Genomic DNA, 17,402 nt, shown 5'->3' on the forward strand with positions numbered 1-17,402 from the left:
TTTTCCAAAATAAGAATGTGAAGTAGTTGTTTTCAGCTACAACCTCTGGCCACGACTCCAACCTTCACTTCTTTGTCTTGCATGTTCCTCTTCAACAGCGAGGCATCAGAGTACCCACTGAATTCCTTCAGGAAGGTGTGGGTATTCTCATGGATTAAACTGGCTCCATAAAGGCAAAATATAAGCATCCCCGAAGGTGCCAAATGCAGCACAGGTGGCCAGTAAGTTCAATACTTATACGTTCAACATCCTACCTTGGCCCGGGACTCTGCCAGATCTCAGGGACACATATGTGAATAAGCAGATGTGATTCTTGTCCTTGTTGAGCTTATTGCCCAGAGGAGGATACAGACAGATATTCACCATATGGTCAAGCCTGTGGCAGGGGAAGTAGCTGATGTTAAGAGGCACCTGATGCAGACAGAGGGATGGTCGAGAAAGCTTTCTGAAGGAAAGAAAGCTTTCTAAAGACAGACAGAAGAAAGTCAGTAAAGCCCTGGGGAGAACATGTTTCAGAAGAAGGAGCCTAAGTACAATGAAAAGCAAAGCATCTTTGAGGAATAAACACCAGGATGGCACAGGCTACAGCTGCAGTGATGAGATGAAACCAGAGAAAAGGCAGATGTTACCCAGAGAAGGAGATCCTAAAACTTACTGAACAGCTGGATCTTTAGGGTTCACAGGCGGCTTTGGGCATGGGAGAGAGAGATGATCTAATTTAGGTTTTAGAAGTACTTCTCTGACTTCTAACGAGAAAGATCAAAGGCAGGGAGACTTCGCAGTAATCCAAGTGAGAGGTTATGATGCCGAAGGCACACATAGTTAGGAAACTCTTTAGGTGGCAGAAATGATAAGACTCGGTAATGTGGGTTGACTGAAGACATGAATAGAAGAAGAAAAACCACACCAGGAACTTGTTTGCCACACAGAGCTTTGAAGCTGAGACTGAGTCATTCATTTTTTTAGGGACAGTATCACTGTTTTGTTAGGACACTGATGGCTCCATTGGTGAGCAGACCAGAGTGGGATGGAGCCATCAGACAGCTCTCTCAGTCTCTGCAGGTGGCAGGAGGAACCAGAAGGTTGGGCAGAATAGAATAAGCCTCCTCCTGGGCCCTCCCCAGGCACATGGAAGCTCCAGGATGACCAGGGGCAGAGCTAGGGGCTACTACCCATCAAGTCACCTTGCACATTTCCCCATAGGGTTCTGGGAAGTGAAGTGGAGCTTAATGGCTACCATCTTACACAGTACTCCTTCAAAACTGGGACTTTCTGCCCTACAAGAGAATTGTGTTTTAGTTGAAACTGATCCTTTGTTTGTATTGATCCAAATCCCTTTCCCCGCCTAGCAAGCACTCCCCAGTGCTCTCTGCCTTCCAGAATTTTACCCAAACTTCAGGGAAGTCCTGGCCACTCTGACAGCATGTGCTCAGTGCAGAGCATCCTGGGGGAGGTAAAAACAAGCAGATGCCCTCTTTCCCAGGGAAGCTGGTTCCTGTTTGTGGGGGCGGGAATGTATGCACCTAAATATGAGTCCAAAAATTGTCAAATTCTGAGAAAATGCAAAGAAAGAAATTACCATGGTGAGGTCCAGCTAATGAATAAAGGCCTTCAGCTGGATAAATGAGCATCCCAGAAAAACAGAGCGACTGTGCTGAGATGCCTGATGCTCTGAGCTCCTATTGTCTTGTCTTGGGTTTTATTAAGCCAACAAAACTAACTGGGTTACCATTTTATCTTCCCATTCATTCACATGTGAAGTATTTCCCCCAATTTTCTCTGACAGTTTTCTCATTCCTCTCACCAGTAAAAGCCTGAAGCACTGTGCCAAGCCTCCCACCAGTTCTGAAACCAGGTAATCAAAAATAATATGCCCCTTCACTAAGACAAAGAATAAAAAGTATAGAACAACAATTAAAAGGTTAACTACTTCATAGCAAAGCAAAGCATGGATCACTGTGGAGTAGCTGTAATCATAAAGCAATCAGGTGGTCAAATTCAAAGCAAGTCTCAGGCAGGTTGTACCAAGAAAGTTGACTGTTAGCCAGGGAAAACTAACAGTGCATTTTAGACTCGGTATGGAGGTTGCTTAGAATCTTCAACTCACTGAATTTCCATTAAATTAGAACAAAACTGTAAACAATGCCCACCCTCTACAGTATATCAGAGCTTAGGGATCTGGTAGGCTAACTAATTCTAATGCATGACTGTTAATGTTATTACAATATTTAAGATTTCTGCATGCCATTTAAAAACCAACTCAAAAATTCCCAAATGACTTAAGATATCCACCCAAGACTTCAATATAGTAAACTAGATATTCTGAAAAACTCTCCCAGTATTAAGCCCCTAACAACGCTTATAGCATTAAAAAAGGAGGTAAATCCTCAGAGGCCAAAAATAGGAAAAAAGAAAAACAAAAACAAGTCAGCAGAAATTCAGAGAGAAAAGTAAAAGATGCAGTGTGAGCTTTTTCTTGTGGCAACTTGGCTAGGCTGCAGTCCCAGTTACTCAAACACTAATCTGGGTGTTACTGTGAAGGCATTTTGTAGATGTAATTAAAGTCCATAATCAGTTGACTTAAGGTAAAGAAGATTATTCTTGATATGCTGTTAGGCCTGATTCAATCAGTTGAAAGACCTTAAAAGCAGAGCTGAGACTTCCCAGACAAAGAAATTCTACCCGTGGACAGCTTCTTTAGCTATGCCTGAGAGTCACAGCCTGCACTTCCTGACAGCCTGCCCACTGATTCTGGATTTGCCTAGCCAGCCCTCACTATCATGTAGACTGATTTCTTGCAATAAAGCTAATAAAGCTCTTAATATATATTTCCTACTGGTTCTGCTCCTCTGGCTAAACCCTGATTGATGCAAGGAGCTAGCTGCTGATCAGGGCACCTGCTGCTCCCTACTTCTGCTCTGGAGAAAATAGGTCAGCTTAGGACCCACAGAGGTGAAAAGCCAGACTAGAGACTAAGGGAAAAGACCTAAACAAGCAATTCTCCAAGGAAGAAATACAAATGATCAATAGGCACATGAAAAAATGCTCAATATCACTAATTATCACAGAAATGCAAATCAAAACTGCAATGAGGTATCACCTCACACCAGTCAGAATGGCCATTATTAAAAAATCCACAAATGACAAATGCTGGAGAGGCTGTGGAGAAAAGGGAACCCTCCTTCACTGCTGGTGGGAATGCAGTTTGGTGCAGCCACTGTGGAAAACAGTATGGAGATTCCTCAAAAGACTAGGAATAGACTTACCGTATGACCCAGGAATCCCGCTCCTGGGCATGTATACAAAAGGAACCCTACTTCAAAATGACACCTGTACCCCAATGTTCATAGCAGCACTATTTACAATAGCCAAGACATGGAAACAGCCTAAATGCCCATCAACAGATGACTGGATAAAAAGATGTGGTATATTGATACAATGGAATACTATTTGGCCATAAAAACTGACAACATAACGCCATTTGCAGCAACATGGATGCTCCTGGAGAATGTCATTCTAAGTGAAGTAAGCCAGAAAGAAAAAGAAGAATATCATATGAGATTGCTCATATGTGGAATCTAAAAAAATAACAAAAAACAAAAAACATAAATACAAAACAGAATTAGACTCATAGACACAGAATACAAACTTATGGTTGCCAAGGGGGTGGGGGGTGGGAAGGGACAGACTGGGATTTCAAAATGTAGAATAGATAAACAAGATTATAGATTATACTGTATAGCACAGGGAAATATATACAAGAACTTATGGTAGCTCACAGAGAAAAAAACATGACAATGAATATATATATGTTCACGTATAACTAAAAACTTGTGTGCTACACTGGAATTTGACACAACATTGTAAAATGATTATAAATCAATAAAAAGTGTTAAATAAAAAGCAAATAAGTATATAAAATAAATAATCTTCTAAGCAAAAAAAAAAAAAAAAAAAGGTGAACCAGAAACAAGCAAGTAAGCAAACGTAAACTTGGCTCTCTGGGCTTGGACTCTGGGTACAGGGCAGAAAACTACTCACAGAGAACCTATAGCCACAAGCCATAGACTCGGGACCCAACTCCATAGTGGAATATGTGTAACTTCGACATTAAGCATAGATAGATACCACTTCACATTCATGAAACTGGCAAAATTTGTACGTGAGAATATCAAGTATGAGACAGAATACGGACCAATGGGAACTCTCATACTCACTGCTCTTGAACAACTTTGGAAAGCAACTTTGCACCATCTGGTAGAGTCACAGATGTATACATCCTATGGGATATTGATTTCATTACACTACTAGGTCTGTGCCCTGAAAAACCCTATGAACCTGTGTTCTTAAAAACACATGTAGAAGAATGGTCTGTGCAATATAATGTATAATAGCCCCAAACTGGAAAAGTTTCCGATCTATTCACAGGAGACCAGAGCAAGTGCAAAATTCACATAATGGAGTACTCCACAGCAGAGAAAAGGAACGGATTATAGCTACACGTCCTGGCACAAACATAATGTGGTGTAACCAAAAGCCCAATACACGTATTATGATTCCATTTCCTTTCATGGTCTTACCACATGTTATAAAGATAAACCCTGGACCAGATGCCTTACTCACTCATATCCTATATCTAGGCTGTCAGCTCTTCAGACCAAGATCTATATCCTAGTCACAGCTGTCCTCACAGAACCCAGGAGAGCACCAGACAAAGAGAAGATACCCAACAGAGATTCGTTGAATGAATGAATAAATTTTGAACACAAAAGCGCATGCCAGGGACTAGAGCCTGTGTTTCTAGCCTAGTGTCCTGATCCACGAAATCCCAGACTCTGACTTCACCTGCCTGGACCCCTTTACGCCACAGATGACCCTGAGCTGTTGTCATGCAACCTATCTGACTCTCCTGCCCCAGCTTCCAAAAACCATAGTCCCCCTGATACTTCCATCCAAGAGCCACTCGCGCCCCAGTGTGATACGTTCCCACCAAAAAAACCTAACAGAAAGGAGCTTGTCAATGTCAATAAAATGAGGTTTTGAAATTTGCTCTAGATTTCATTCCAGCAAGCTATATTTCCCCATAATTTAACATGGATTCCAGAACATTAGAGAAAATGAGAATTTTGGCAGGGCTCAGCAAAAACAAGTCTCAGAAAAGCATATGGGTTAAGAAATTTTAGTTCAAATTGATCAAATCAATAACAAAGTAGCCTCACATTAAAGTCCTGGGGAAAAAAGAAGTTAATTACTTTGGGCCACATTGATAAGGGACTTGCTGTGAAATTCCTGGGCACTTTTCCATGTGGGAAATAAATATAAGTGAAGGGACACATTTTCAGGGAAAGTAATTGCTACACTTTCTCCCCCGAATTTCCAGAGTACTTTTAAACTACAACGTTTTCCAATACCAAGAATGTCCCTGTTTGACCATTACAAAGACAGGCTGTTTTACACAAGGAAAGGTGGTCTTTATTGATATAATCACAGTAATTCAATCTTGCAGCACCAACTGCCCTAAGCATGAGGTGCACCTTAATGTTGTCTAATGATATGGCTAGTGTCAGTTAATTCCATCACCTCTGCAGGATAATGTGGTCCAAGAACACTGCAATTACCTGGTTCAGCGAGACCAAGCACATTTCAGTATACAAAGATTTTTCAATTCTAAGTGTCAAGTATACTTTAAGTATAATCGCATGTACATTAGCTTATTCTGTAATCTCTAGTTGCCGTGTAAGTGCCGAATCATGCTTCTTGTCTTAGGAAGGGAGATAAGTCACAAACTGACACTTCCTCAACATCTAGAAAATGCACATTTCTTTTTTCTTTCTATCACGGTTACGTGGACTCAACGCTAGTGCACGCTAGTTTCATCTATATGGCTACAAATCACTCTTCATTTCATTCAATGATTTAATGAATTTCTACTTGGCACCTAACACTGTTACACACTGTTTGGGGAGAGAGTTCCTACTCTAATGGGGCTTTCCAGAGAGTTGATAAAACATGATTTATATTCAAGGAAGGCTTAAAGAATAAAAATGAGAGAGTATAAAGCACGAGGTATAATAGACCATTGACTCATGAGCTTGGCTACATTCTGAACACCAGCTACCTTGACACTTTTGAAAATTCACTCCCTCCTCTGAGCCACAGTTGCCTCTTTGGTGAAGAAAGGGGCTGCATGAGGCACTCTCAAACACCTTTCCAACAAAGCGTCCACTTCTGACATCCTGGGGTTTTCAGCAAGTATAAAAGAATATCTTTCAGAAGATGTGTGTGGAGAAATTCACAGCGCAAAGATTGTCCCAAGGCGGGATAAATCCGAGAAGGTTTCATAGCAGTGGGTGGTCCTAAGGTTGGCCTAGAAGCACAATGATGAGATTGTGTGACAAGCACCATCACTGTGGTATTGGGTGTGGCCTAACGGGGACATGACATTTGTAAACCTCACTCTTTTCCTATTCATCTCTTCTGCCTTTATGACTAAAATACATGCCATTCTCAATTCACTATTACTCAACTCGACCTCAACAGGGGGGTTATAAAGGAGACGTGTTCGAGGTGGGAAGGTGAGGAATAGCCTAACATTTCACAGAGCAGCCACGCCTCCAGGAGCAATTATCCAGCCAAGTTCACTCACTGCCTTAGTAACACTCTCCACCATCACGATGACCTAGAGACCTAAAAAATACCGAATCACACGTCCAAAGTGTCATCCATCATCCAAGGTGTACAGACACTGGGCAGTTATTCAGGTGACTGGATTGGTGACACAGTTCTAAGAATTCACCCTGAGACTAAATTATCTGGATTGGTACCTCAATCAATCAAACCACCCGGATGGTGTTTCTCTTCTCTTGGTGATTTCTGGAAGGAGATTTAGACAATAACTTATCTAGCTCATCTAATTTAGATCAGAGTTACAACTGTTTACTAAAGTTAAGGAATTAAAGCAGCTGTCCATTTTTGTGTATAGAAACTGTTACAGACTCAGAATTTTCTATTGCTTACATGCTCTGCTAAGATTACAGAAGAAACTCCCGGGACGTCTGGAGAGAAATTACTGCTCCCCTTGTCCTTTCTTTCTCCTACTTGCTAAGCTCAAGGTCTGAATCCACTGAAACCCTTATCAGAATCCACCTTCCCTAATTCCTTCATCATCTATCTATTTTCCCTTTGAGGTCCATGCGTTCAAAATCCTTGACACATATAAATAATATGATGGTTTATTTTGTTAACTTCTATCCCACTACTTTTTCTCTGAAGAAAGAAGAAACTAAATAATAAACATTTTTTAAAAATCCCAATTTTCAGTGGCCCTTTACGCATAGACTACAATCTCCTACACATTAAAAAGAATTGGGAGTTGCAAGGAAATAACTTGGGTCAGTTTACCTCTGAAAACTACCTGAAACTCTAGTACAAGGCAGAGAGGAGCAAATCAGATCATTCCCAGGGCACAGGGGCAGGGAACATACTTGGAGGTGGACTACAAGCAAAATGCAGCCAACAGAACCTTAGCCGAATTCATCATCCGATAATGTGTTGATTTTTTTTCTCAGTTTCTCTTCACACATCATTATCAGCATCATTAAACATTTAAATCTGACTTCCATATGCAGCTATGACAAGCTGCCTGGTAATAGTCCACGCTAATGTATCATAACATTGCTGACACTGAAAATCATTGTCTTTAATTTAAACTATCTTCCTCTAAGGGATTCAGAAGAGGCTTTTAAAAAGAGCAGTTCACCAGTGTGAATACCACATGAGTGCCATCAACTAACTTGGCAAGAATGTAGGAGATACCTTTTTCCTTTCCCCTTTAAAAAAAAAAAAGTACCGAGAAGTGAAATGATTTATACAAGGGTATATATTTTCTGGCCCCAGAATGAAGAGGAGATAACAGATTTGAATGAGAACAAGTGAAAAGACAGTAATAGAACAAAGCAACCTCCTGTATCCAGTGAGGAGATCAAGTCACAATACCCTTTAATCCGCAGGTTGGCTCCTTCATCTCTGGGACGCCCTGCCTCTGCCTCCTGTACACGATGTGTGGGTGGTACTCTCCCTCAGCCAGCGGGTGCTTTTTGACAGGCTCAATGAAAAAGTCTCCATGTGGTAGTTGGAAAAATCCACTCTGTAAATACATGCAATACAAAGGCTTATTTGAATCAATTCTTTTAATTTTATTTTTTATTGAAGTGTAGTTGATTTACAATGTTAGTTTCAGGTGTACAGCAAAGCAATTCAGTTATATACACACACACACACACACACACACACACACACACACATATACACACATATATTTTCAGATTCTTTTCCATTACAGTTTACCACAAGAAATTGAATATAGTTCCCTGTGCTATACAGTAGGCCCTTGTTCTTTACCTCTGTTATATAAATAGTAATGTGTATCTGTCAGAATCTATTCTTTACCTAGGTAAAGAAAGTTAGCAAAGTGAAAATTATGTAGATCATGACGATCCCCGAAACTCATGAGAACAGCGCTTTCATCATTTGCCATCTGGTCTCACAGAAGAGCTACACATAAATAATTTAGTGAAATGTCTTCATAGTCAAAGTTATTCAATGTTTTGGGGTCATGACCCCTTGGAGATGCTAATGAAAAGAAATGCACATATACATATGTCTCCAAAATGTAGCATACAGTTTTACAGGTTCATGGATTCCCTCTACCCCCGAAAACCCATGGCTGGATACCTATGAATCTTAAGTGAGGAACTAGTGCTCCCCAGGTGCCCTGACTTGGAACTGGTACTTTCACTCCACATTTCATTGACAACTTTTGGGAACATTTTCCTGTACGTGGGTAGCTACATGTTCACATAGAGGTTTGACCTGAAGTGTTCAGTGCCATTCTGCTCTCAAGGAAACAAAGAAACAATAACGCTAAGTTCCTGATCTAAAATTGAGTTGGGAGTTTCCAGTGGAAAGCCCTCTGGCAGTTTCCAGGGAGAGGAAGGCACTCTCATTTCACAGATGTGGGGATCAGCGATAAGTTGGAGAATGCTGGGCAATGGGTAACTCTTTTTGGAGGTCAGGTCTACAACTCTGTTTTCTCTTGGAGAAAATGTCTTAGTGTCCATTTGAGATGTTTTGAAACTCCTTTGCCAATGATCTCCTAGGTTGGATTTAATTCTCAGGATCTGAACTCTATATCCATGAAGAAAAGGTCTCACCCTCAGTGCCCAGCTTGAGGCATCACATCGAGGTGGGCAAGAGCTTGGACTCTGGAATTAAACTGGGTTCACAGCCCAGCTCTTCCACTAATGAGTGCTGTGATTTGGGGTAAATGACTTACTCAGTTTCCTCTTTCTCAACCAAAAAATGGGCATAACCAAGGGCTGTTGTGAAGATTAAATGAGTTAATCTATGCAAAGCTCTTAGACAAGGCCATGGCCCACAGTCTTCTCTGTCATTACACTCTTTCCAGGGCTCAGATTTTATGTCTTTTCATTGTCTTAGGTTCTCCAGAGTCGACATAGCAGTTCAATGAAACATTAAGTCTGAAAAATTAACCTGGAAGCCTTGAGGTTAGGAAAACTGTGAGAGTCCCAGAGTTCAAGCCCCCTCACCACAACTCAGCAAGCCAGGCTACTCTGCTCCACAGACGAGTCTGAAGACTAGCTGAGTGGCCCCCAAGGTCAGGAGGCAAAAGGGCCCCCATGAAGGAAGATGCTCTCTGTTGAACCGCCTTTGACTTGGGGGTCTTTCCAAAATGTCTGCTTCATTGTACCAGTAATATAACCAGATCTAAACATAAATCTCACAATTGGCTTCCTACTTTGATTACTAACCTTAAAGTATCTTTAATAACAAGGGAACAGAAAAAAGGAAGGACAAGAATAGCTTTGTGACAATGAATAGGTCACCCAACCTGTAAAAGGTGGGTAATGTCTACTATCTCATAGGACTGTTAGGAGAATCAAACGAGCTGGAGCTTATCCAAGCCCCATGCCAACTGCTTTACAAATTCAGGGTGGGAATATTTTAATTGTCCGCTCCAGTAGTGGTTACATCTGACTCTGAATTTGCTAATATTTCTTAGGAGACATGACTTTTTTTTTCCTCAGCATATTTCTTGGCTGAAAAATCTCTGGGACAGGAAGAACTGACCAGGTCTAGACCACAATAAAATAGCTGGAAGCAGACTCATGTAGGGCTGAGATTTGGTGCCATTTCTAGTCTGAGACAAAGATCACAGCCTAGGGACACGGAGAATGTGGGCCTATTGCTAATGAAGTTCATTTGTTCCTTAGAAACGAAACAGAAGGCAAGGACTCCTTGAGGGTAGCTGCTGTGGAGTCCCTTTGTGCAACTGCCATCAACCTAATACTGATGTCCTTGAAGAAAAAGAAAAATAACCTCAACAAGAAGGACACCTTGCTACTTCTTCAGCCTCAAATTTTGGACCCAGGTAGTGCAGAAGAAACAGATGGGGCACCAGTTGAGAACATGATAACTATTTTTATGGGCAAAGAGTGCCTAAAAGCCAAATGAGCATTTTCTTAAAGGCTTAATTCCATTTGCATTCCTCCACAAAGCCCGCTTTGCCAGCATGCACCTGGCAATTACCTATGCAGCCGAAATATTTCTCAGAAGCTGGGTGGAGATCTAGAAGAGTTGCGTGACTCACCAGCTGGACAGGAAGTGGGACACCTGCTCACATGTAAGTGGGGCTGCTGCCCCAGGACCCCGTGTGTGTGCTTCACAGAGAAGGGAATGGACAGGAGGGGATGAAGAGCTACCCGCTGGTTTCTTGGAGAGTGAGGCGGGAAGATTTCCCAGCTGAGCCCTGCACTGCCTCCCTCCCTCAACATATAAACACAGAGCTTTGTACATCTGCTTCCCAAGTGGCCATGGTTCACTGGTCTCTTCTCACCCAGCCAGAGCCCGGTCAGCTGGGAAACCTGACTTGCTTTCCGATGGAAGGAAGGCTGGCCCCACGCTTTCCCTGAAACTAATTGCCCAAGAGAACCACCTTCTTCTGTTGCCAACTCTGGATTTGAATCAAAGGAGGAGTTCTTCCTTCCAGTCTTCTCTACAACCTGCTCGCCTCTTCTATCTTTGAAGTTGAATGAGAATGGGTTTGAAAAATTAGTATCCAATCCACTGGGGGCTTGAACAGATTCCCAGAATAATCAGGGCAGACTAAGCTGCAGGAAAAAGCTCAAAGAAGACAAATCTGCCCTTTTCTTTCCATCGTCTACTCTTTTTTTTTTTTAATTGAAGTATCGTTGCTTTGCAATGCTGTGTTAGTTTCTGGTGTACAGCATAATGATTAGCAGATACAAACTACTACATATAAAATAGATAAACAACAAGATCCTACTGTATCATACAGTAGGACCAGTCATTCAGTATCCATCATCTACTCTTCCTCCTCCCAGTATCCGGTAGTCCCAGCACAGAAATAAACTCACCTCCTTGTTTAACTAAGTTATAAATATCTGTGAGTGCCTCCCGAGGCTATCTTCTAAGAATTGTTTTAAATACACTTCATTTTGAAGCATTATAAACATACAGAAGAAGTTCAAAACATAACTGTGAAGTCCCATTAATCTTTCATAGAGGGAATACCTGCATGCAGAAACAGAACATTCCTAGCAGCCGAGAAACTTCCTGTTTCTCTTTCCAGTGAAATCATCCTCAAGGGTAACTGTTATTCTGATTTCTAACACTAATAAACTAGTTTTAAAGCTATCCTTAATTCTTTATAGAAAGCATTACTTGATAAAAAATAATAATAATAGTAATGTCTACTAGCTCAAGTGTTAGGGGCTGGCCAATGGAAAACATTTTAAGGCAGGGGGATTTCTCAGGGGCCATTAGATCAGACTTATACTGCTTCCTACTTATCAGGCAAGACCAGCTGGTGGGGATGAGATAAAAAGCTGAGCTGCCTTGTGGGAATCATCTGGTATGGAACGTCCACTGCTCTCTGCTAAGGAAGGGCAGGGGAGAGGACCTTCACAGCCTCTTGAGAACCAATTCATTTTTTCCTAGTCTCCCATTGAGAACAGTTGCCTACAACCTCTCCTTCTTCTCCTCAACTCCCATCAAAGTGTTAGTCATCTTGATTTTCTAGATGTTATATTTCGGTTAGTGCAATGATTTGGGATCCAGTGGGAAACTGGCAGCATCTTACAAGGAATTTGTGAATAGATTGCTCTGGAATCACGAAGCCCAGAGACCCTGAAGAGTCACCTAACCTATGCTGTCATGCCTTTGGGTTTTACCACCAATTAAAAACAGCAGACTGAAGAGTGAAAAAGACGGTATTGCAAAAGACATAGGAGGAAATTATCAAATCAGTTCCAGTACTCAGGGCCCTGCGCTGCACAACTCAAGGGGGTGCTATTCACTCAGAAAAAAAACTGTGAGTGGTCCCCCTCTGGAGTTGTGCAATGGAACAGTGCCATCAAAACTCATCAACCTGTCCTGGAAAGAATTTCCATTGTATTTGAAAATGTCAGAAGTTGCCAGATCAGTGTGTCTCTTCCTATGGTGATGAAGACAACATGATCAACAATATTCTGAAATCAAGAACAGGAAAAAATTGGTTTAGGATAAAGAGGTATCCAAGGTACTCAATTACAGTGCATGAATCACTGGAAAGGCACCACATGTTCCCCATTCTATACACAGGAAAGAATAAAATCACCCCTCCAGATCACCCTTATTGATTATCCATCACATGGCCAGCCCAGTGCTTAGAGCTCTAAGAGGGGCAGTGACCCCGGCCCTCAAGGTTTATAACCCAGACTGGAAGACAAGACTGATATCCATAAAATAGTAGAAAGGGGAACAGCAAAGCCCTAGCATTTTCCTGTTGAAAAATGTATAGTGCTCACGTGTCCCAGAGGCTGGCCCACGACTTCTGATGGCACTGGGTCTAGAGCCCAGACCTTGAGTCCGGTATCACTCCCCAGCTGGCATCTCAGAGTCCAAGTAGTAGGAAAAACTATCCCTTCATTGAAAAGTGGATGAGAATTCAGAAAAAAAAACTGTAAGATCAAAAAATTATGACAGGGTTTAATAGAAATAGCATGAGCGGAGGTCAAATTAGTTAATACTTTGAGCTAATTTTCTCATCTGTAAAATGGTGATGACAACATATTCTTTGCTGAGGAGTTCTGATAAGAACAGAATAAGGTAATACTTAAAAATGACCCCAAACAGTGCCTGGCCTTGCTGTCTCCATGGAGTTCCTCAAGATGATGGTATTTGGACTCTTCCCTGTGACTCAATTAATCATTTCCTCATCTTGCAGCATGGTTAATATACTTGTTTATTTCTGGAAGTACTGCATTTGAGGTTCCAGAAGAAAACCTGCTCATCTAAGGGTACAAAAGTTGTCTCAATTATCTTTGTTTCATACCTGGCAGCCCTTGGAACTGAGTGCATTTATTCCATTGTAATTCCCCAGAGCTGTTCCCCCAGATTCACTAACTATTGTTCTTACAGAATAAAGAGTCAGCACCTAATAGAAGGGCACCCACTTAGCTCAATAAAGTGGAGTTTCAGAAACTATAAAAGTAATCACCAAAGAGAATGAGGCATTAGATGAAGACTCACCTCTAACTTTACTGGCTGTAAGAATCACTTGGAAAGCGTCTTTAAAATGCCTTCACCTGGGAACCTAGCCCAGAGATTCTGATCAGTCAACCTAAGATGATACCCAGAAATCTGCACTTTAGCAAGCACCTGGGGTTTTTGATATAGGCAATCCATGTATCATACTTTGAAAAACACAGTATTCCATTAGGTGATGCTTGATTGTTTTTATCTTCGCCCACTGTCAAACTGGCGTTAACACTAAGGATATGGGGAAATGCTCATTATGACCCTAATTAAACACTTAGTTCATCCCAATCAGTTTCTGCTCTAATGATTGCTGATTGTGAAGAATATTCCCCTGAATCCATAACATCTTGGCAGATCAGGGCACTTAAAAGATGCCAAAAAAATAAAGTTTAAACCTTTCTAGGAAGCAGCTGAATAACTGTTTGGGATTTGAAATGTGAAATAAACGTGAAATCATGTCACATGAAGAAGAAAATGTGTGGTCTGAAAGAAGCTAGCCTGACACAAATATTAAGAGCCCTACCATGAATATATATATATGTTCACGTGTAACTGAAAAATTGTGCTCTACACTGGAATTTGACACAACATTGTAAAATGACTATAAATCAATAAAAAATGTTAAAAAAGAAAGAACCCTACCAAATCTACTATTCTCAAAAATTAAAAAAGGAATGTTAATGACATCTCAAACCATGAGTTCCTAGATAAGCCAACAAAATCAAGGAACATCAGCTAAGAGACATCGTAGCAACCACAAGCTCATCAGAACTTCTCTTCCACGTTATCTTCAGGAATGGGGCAGGAGCCTCGTGGAATACAACATCTTACCAGGTGGTTTTCCTAGTCCCCATCAGACACTTAGGGTTACTTCTGACTCTTTCTTCTTCTCCCAATAATCTTCTCTCAGAACAATTTTTTTTTAATCTTTTCAAAAAATAGACTTTGTTTTTTAGAGAAGTTTAGGTTCACAGCAAAACTGAGCAGAAAGTACAGAGATTCCCATATACCCTCTGCCCACCCTCCACAGCCTCCTCCACTATCAGCATTCCTCACCAGGCAGGTACGTGTGTTACAAACAAGGATACTACATTGACACGTCATTATACAACAGAAAAAAAATCAATCAAACCAAGAGCTGTTTTTTTATTTTGAAACAGTAAACAAAATTGACAAACCTCTGGCCAGACTCATCAAGAAGAAAAGAGAACACAAACAAAATAAGAAAGGAAAACGGAGAAATTACAACCAACATCACAGAAATACAACATATCGTGAGAACGATTTTCTGTTTTTCAAACTGTCTCTATAAACAGCAATCCATGTTTGTCATCACTAGAAAATGAGGGGTCCGACTAAACGGACTGGGGAAAACCTGCCAGCACATTGGGAGCCCAGCAAACATGTTGTTAGGGAGAACAAATGAAAGAACTTTCTCCCACAGGGAGCAGAAAGCCATCATGGTATATTTAGCCAAGACAGAGCACTATTTTTTCATGACATCCCAGCAGGCCATCATTCTCAAATCAGAAACCATCCTCCACTGACAGGATGCAAAGCCTTTCCTGGGCTGCAGCCCTGGCCCTGCTTCTCCCACTTTGATGGGCAACAGTCCCTGATCAGGGAGAGTCCCCACACCTGGAGGGAAGAGTCCAATAGCATGTCAAGACAGTTGCTATGGCCACCAAAGTGATTCTGGCCTGAAACAGAGCATTCCAGCGATGTTTACCAACGGCTTAGGGCCAAAGGGGAATGCCTTCCCTGGTGGCTTAGTGATGGGAGCTGGCGAACCACGAGAGAATTTGATGGCGTGTTAACGTCACTAAGTGCCACAGCAGAGAAAAGGGGAAAAAAACCGGAGAGGAGGTCTAGTATGAGACTTTAAGATGTGAATGTGAACACGGGTAAATATTTATATCCTCATTATAAGTTTAAAACAAAAAGTTAAAGAAGGATTTGCTTTCCCAATGGCTCTTTCATTAAAGAGGAAGTCCACACTCACTGTCTCCATTTTCTATGCCCCACTAAAGTCACGACTACAGTAGCACGAATTTATTTTAGTTATTTGTAACCCCCCACTATCACGTAAGGAGAACAGGTCTGGGTGGCTGTAGTACTTTTTGGCCAAGAGCAAAAAAAAAACAAAAAAACTTCCTACTCAGTAGAATAGACTTTCTCATCCTTGAAGACAACATTAAAGTAGTCTGAGGAAGGGAAATGGCAACTGAGAAAGCTCTAAGCAACTGTGTTTAAGAAAGAAGGGAGAAGCTGGGAGTCTCAGAAATAATCCAGATGTAGACAAAGTGGCACCTGGAGATGGAGAGGCTAGAAAGGAAAAGCCCACAGAAGAAGATGCACCAGCTGGCGGCCAAAGGGAAAGATGTAAAAAAGAAAATGGGGATTTTTTACTTGGAGCATCACAGGACATGTACAACATGAACTCCTTTATCTTTTTCACCTACGAAATCTTGAGTACAACAAGCACTGTTCTCTAATACTTTGTTGTGACTAGAAATGCTGTATCTTCCTTCAAAGACGGCACAGGTAGAAAAAGAGGGGAGAGTCTTTGAAGCAGTACATATGAGAGACCTCTTTTTCTCTTTAAATAGAGGGTAAAATCATCTACTTAAGGCAAGTAGGAAAGGCATCTGGGAAACTGCTGTGAAGAATGGGAGAAGCCACCAGCCTTTCACGGAGCCTGGCTGAAGCCTCAGCTGAGATTGTGAGCTGCTAAAAGCAAGTCAAAGGAAGTGACAAGATAAATGCAGAAGAGGTTGTGGTCAGAAAGGGGAACATTCAAGTTTAAGCATTCAGACTTTGTGACACAAGCCCGATGTGGCAGGCCGAACATGACCCCCAGAAGATGCTCACCTCCTAATCCTTAGAACCCGTGAGTAGGTTACTCTACATGCTAAAAGGGACTTTGCAGATGTAATTAAGTTAGGGATCTTGAGATAGGGAGATTGTTGACTCACTGTAATCAGAAAGATCCTTAAAAGAGGGAGGCAGGAGGGTCAGAATGAGCAGTAGGAGAGGTACTAACAGAGGCAAGAAGTTGGTGTGAGGTAAGGAAGGGGCCACAAGCCAAGGAACACAAGCGGCCTCTAGAAATTGAAAAGGGGACAAACAGGTTCTCCCCTGAAGAATCCAGAGGAACGTGACTCTAATGACACTTGAGTTTTGATTTTTGACCTCCAGAACTGTAAGAGTTCTGTTGTTTTAAGCCCCTGCGTCGGTGGTAATTTGTTACAGCAGCCTTCAGAAGCTCATACACCAGGGGAGTGGTCACGGGAATAGGTCGCCAAAGTGAACCCAATCGAAGAAGTCTAAGGATGGGAAGTCAAGAAGATTAGGGTCCATGAGGTTAAGGTGTTCACTTTGACCTACAGTTAAAAATACACTTCATGTTGTGAGCCCAGTATACAGCCAAACAACAATTTCAGGAAGCAGTGTTCCCCTCTTTTCCCACATAGGAGGCATTCTGATACACTCCATTCTGTGTTATTCTATTTCATTTCATTTAAATTCTGGCTCTAACACACTAAGTTGATTTCATATCCACATAATGGACTACAACCATGACATGGTTGTAATATGGTAAGGAGGGATTGGGACTTAATTGCTAAATCTGGACCTGAGTTCTAGCCCTGGTTCTGAGCTCTCTTCCTGTGTGACGGTCAAAGTGGTCGACTGATGAGTCTCAGGCTATGCATATGAGAAACGGGGAATGCTGACTTGATAAAGCTGTTCACAGGAACAAAAAGAACTATTGCAAGGAAGCC

The 17,402-nt window shown here is 41.6% G+C and overlaps 1 protein-coding gene across 2 annotated transcripts in view; it reads right to left on the reverse strand.

Moving 5' to 3' along the window:
* Positions 1-17,402, reverse strand: part of ADAMTS12 (ADAM metallopeptidase with thrombospondin type 1 motif 12) — a 287,386-nt gene that overhangs the window by 173,624 nt on the left and 96,360 nt on the right. For both annotated transcript variants that reach the window (XM_010977625.3, XM_010977624.3), the window contains exon 3: positions 7,996-8,146. In XM_010977625.3, the coding sequence (XP_010975927.2) occupies positions 7,996-8,146 (151 nt within the window). The remainder of the gene's footprint in view (positions 1-7,995; positions 8,147-17,402) is intronic.

Source organism: Camelus dromedarius, chromosome 3, assembly GCF_036321535.1.
Source record: "Camelus dromedarius isolate mCamDro1 chromosome 3, mCamDro1.pat, whole genome shotgun sequence".
Taxonomy (NCBI): domain Eukaryota; kingdom Metazoa; phylum Chordata; class Mammalia; order Artiodactyla; family Camelidae; genus Camelus; species Camelus dromedarius.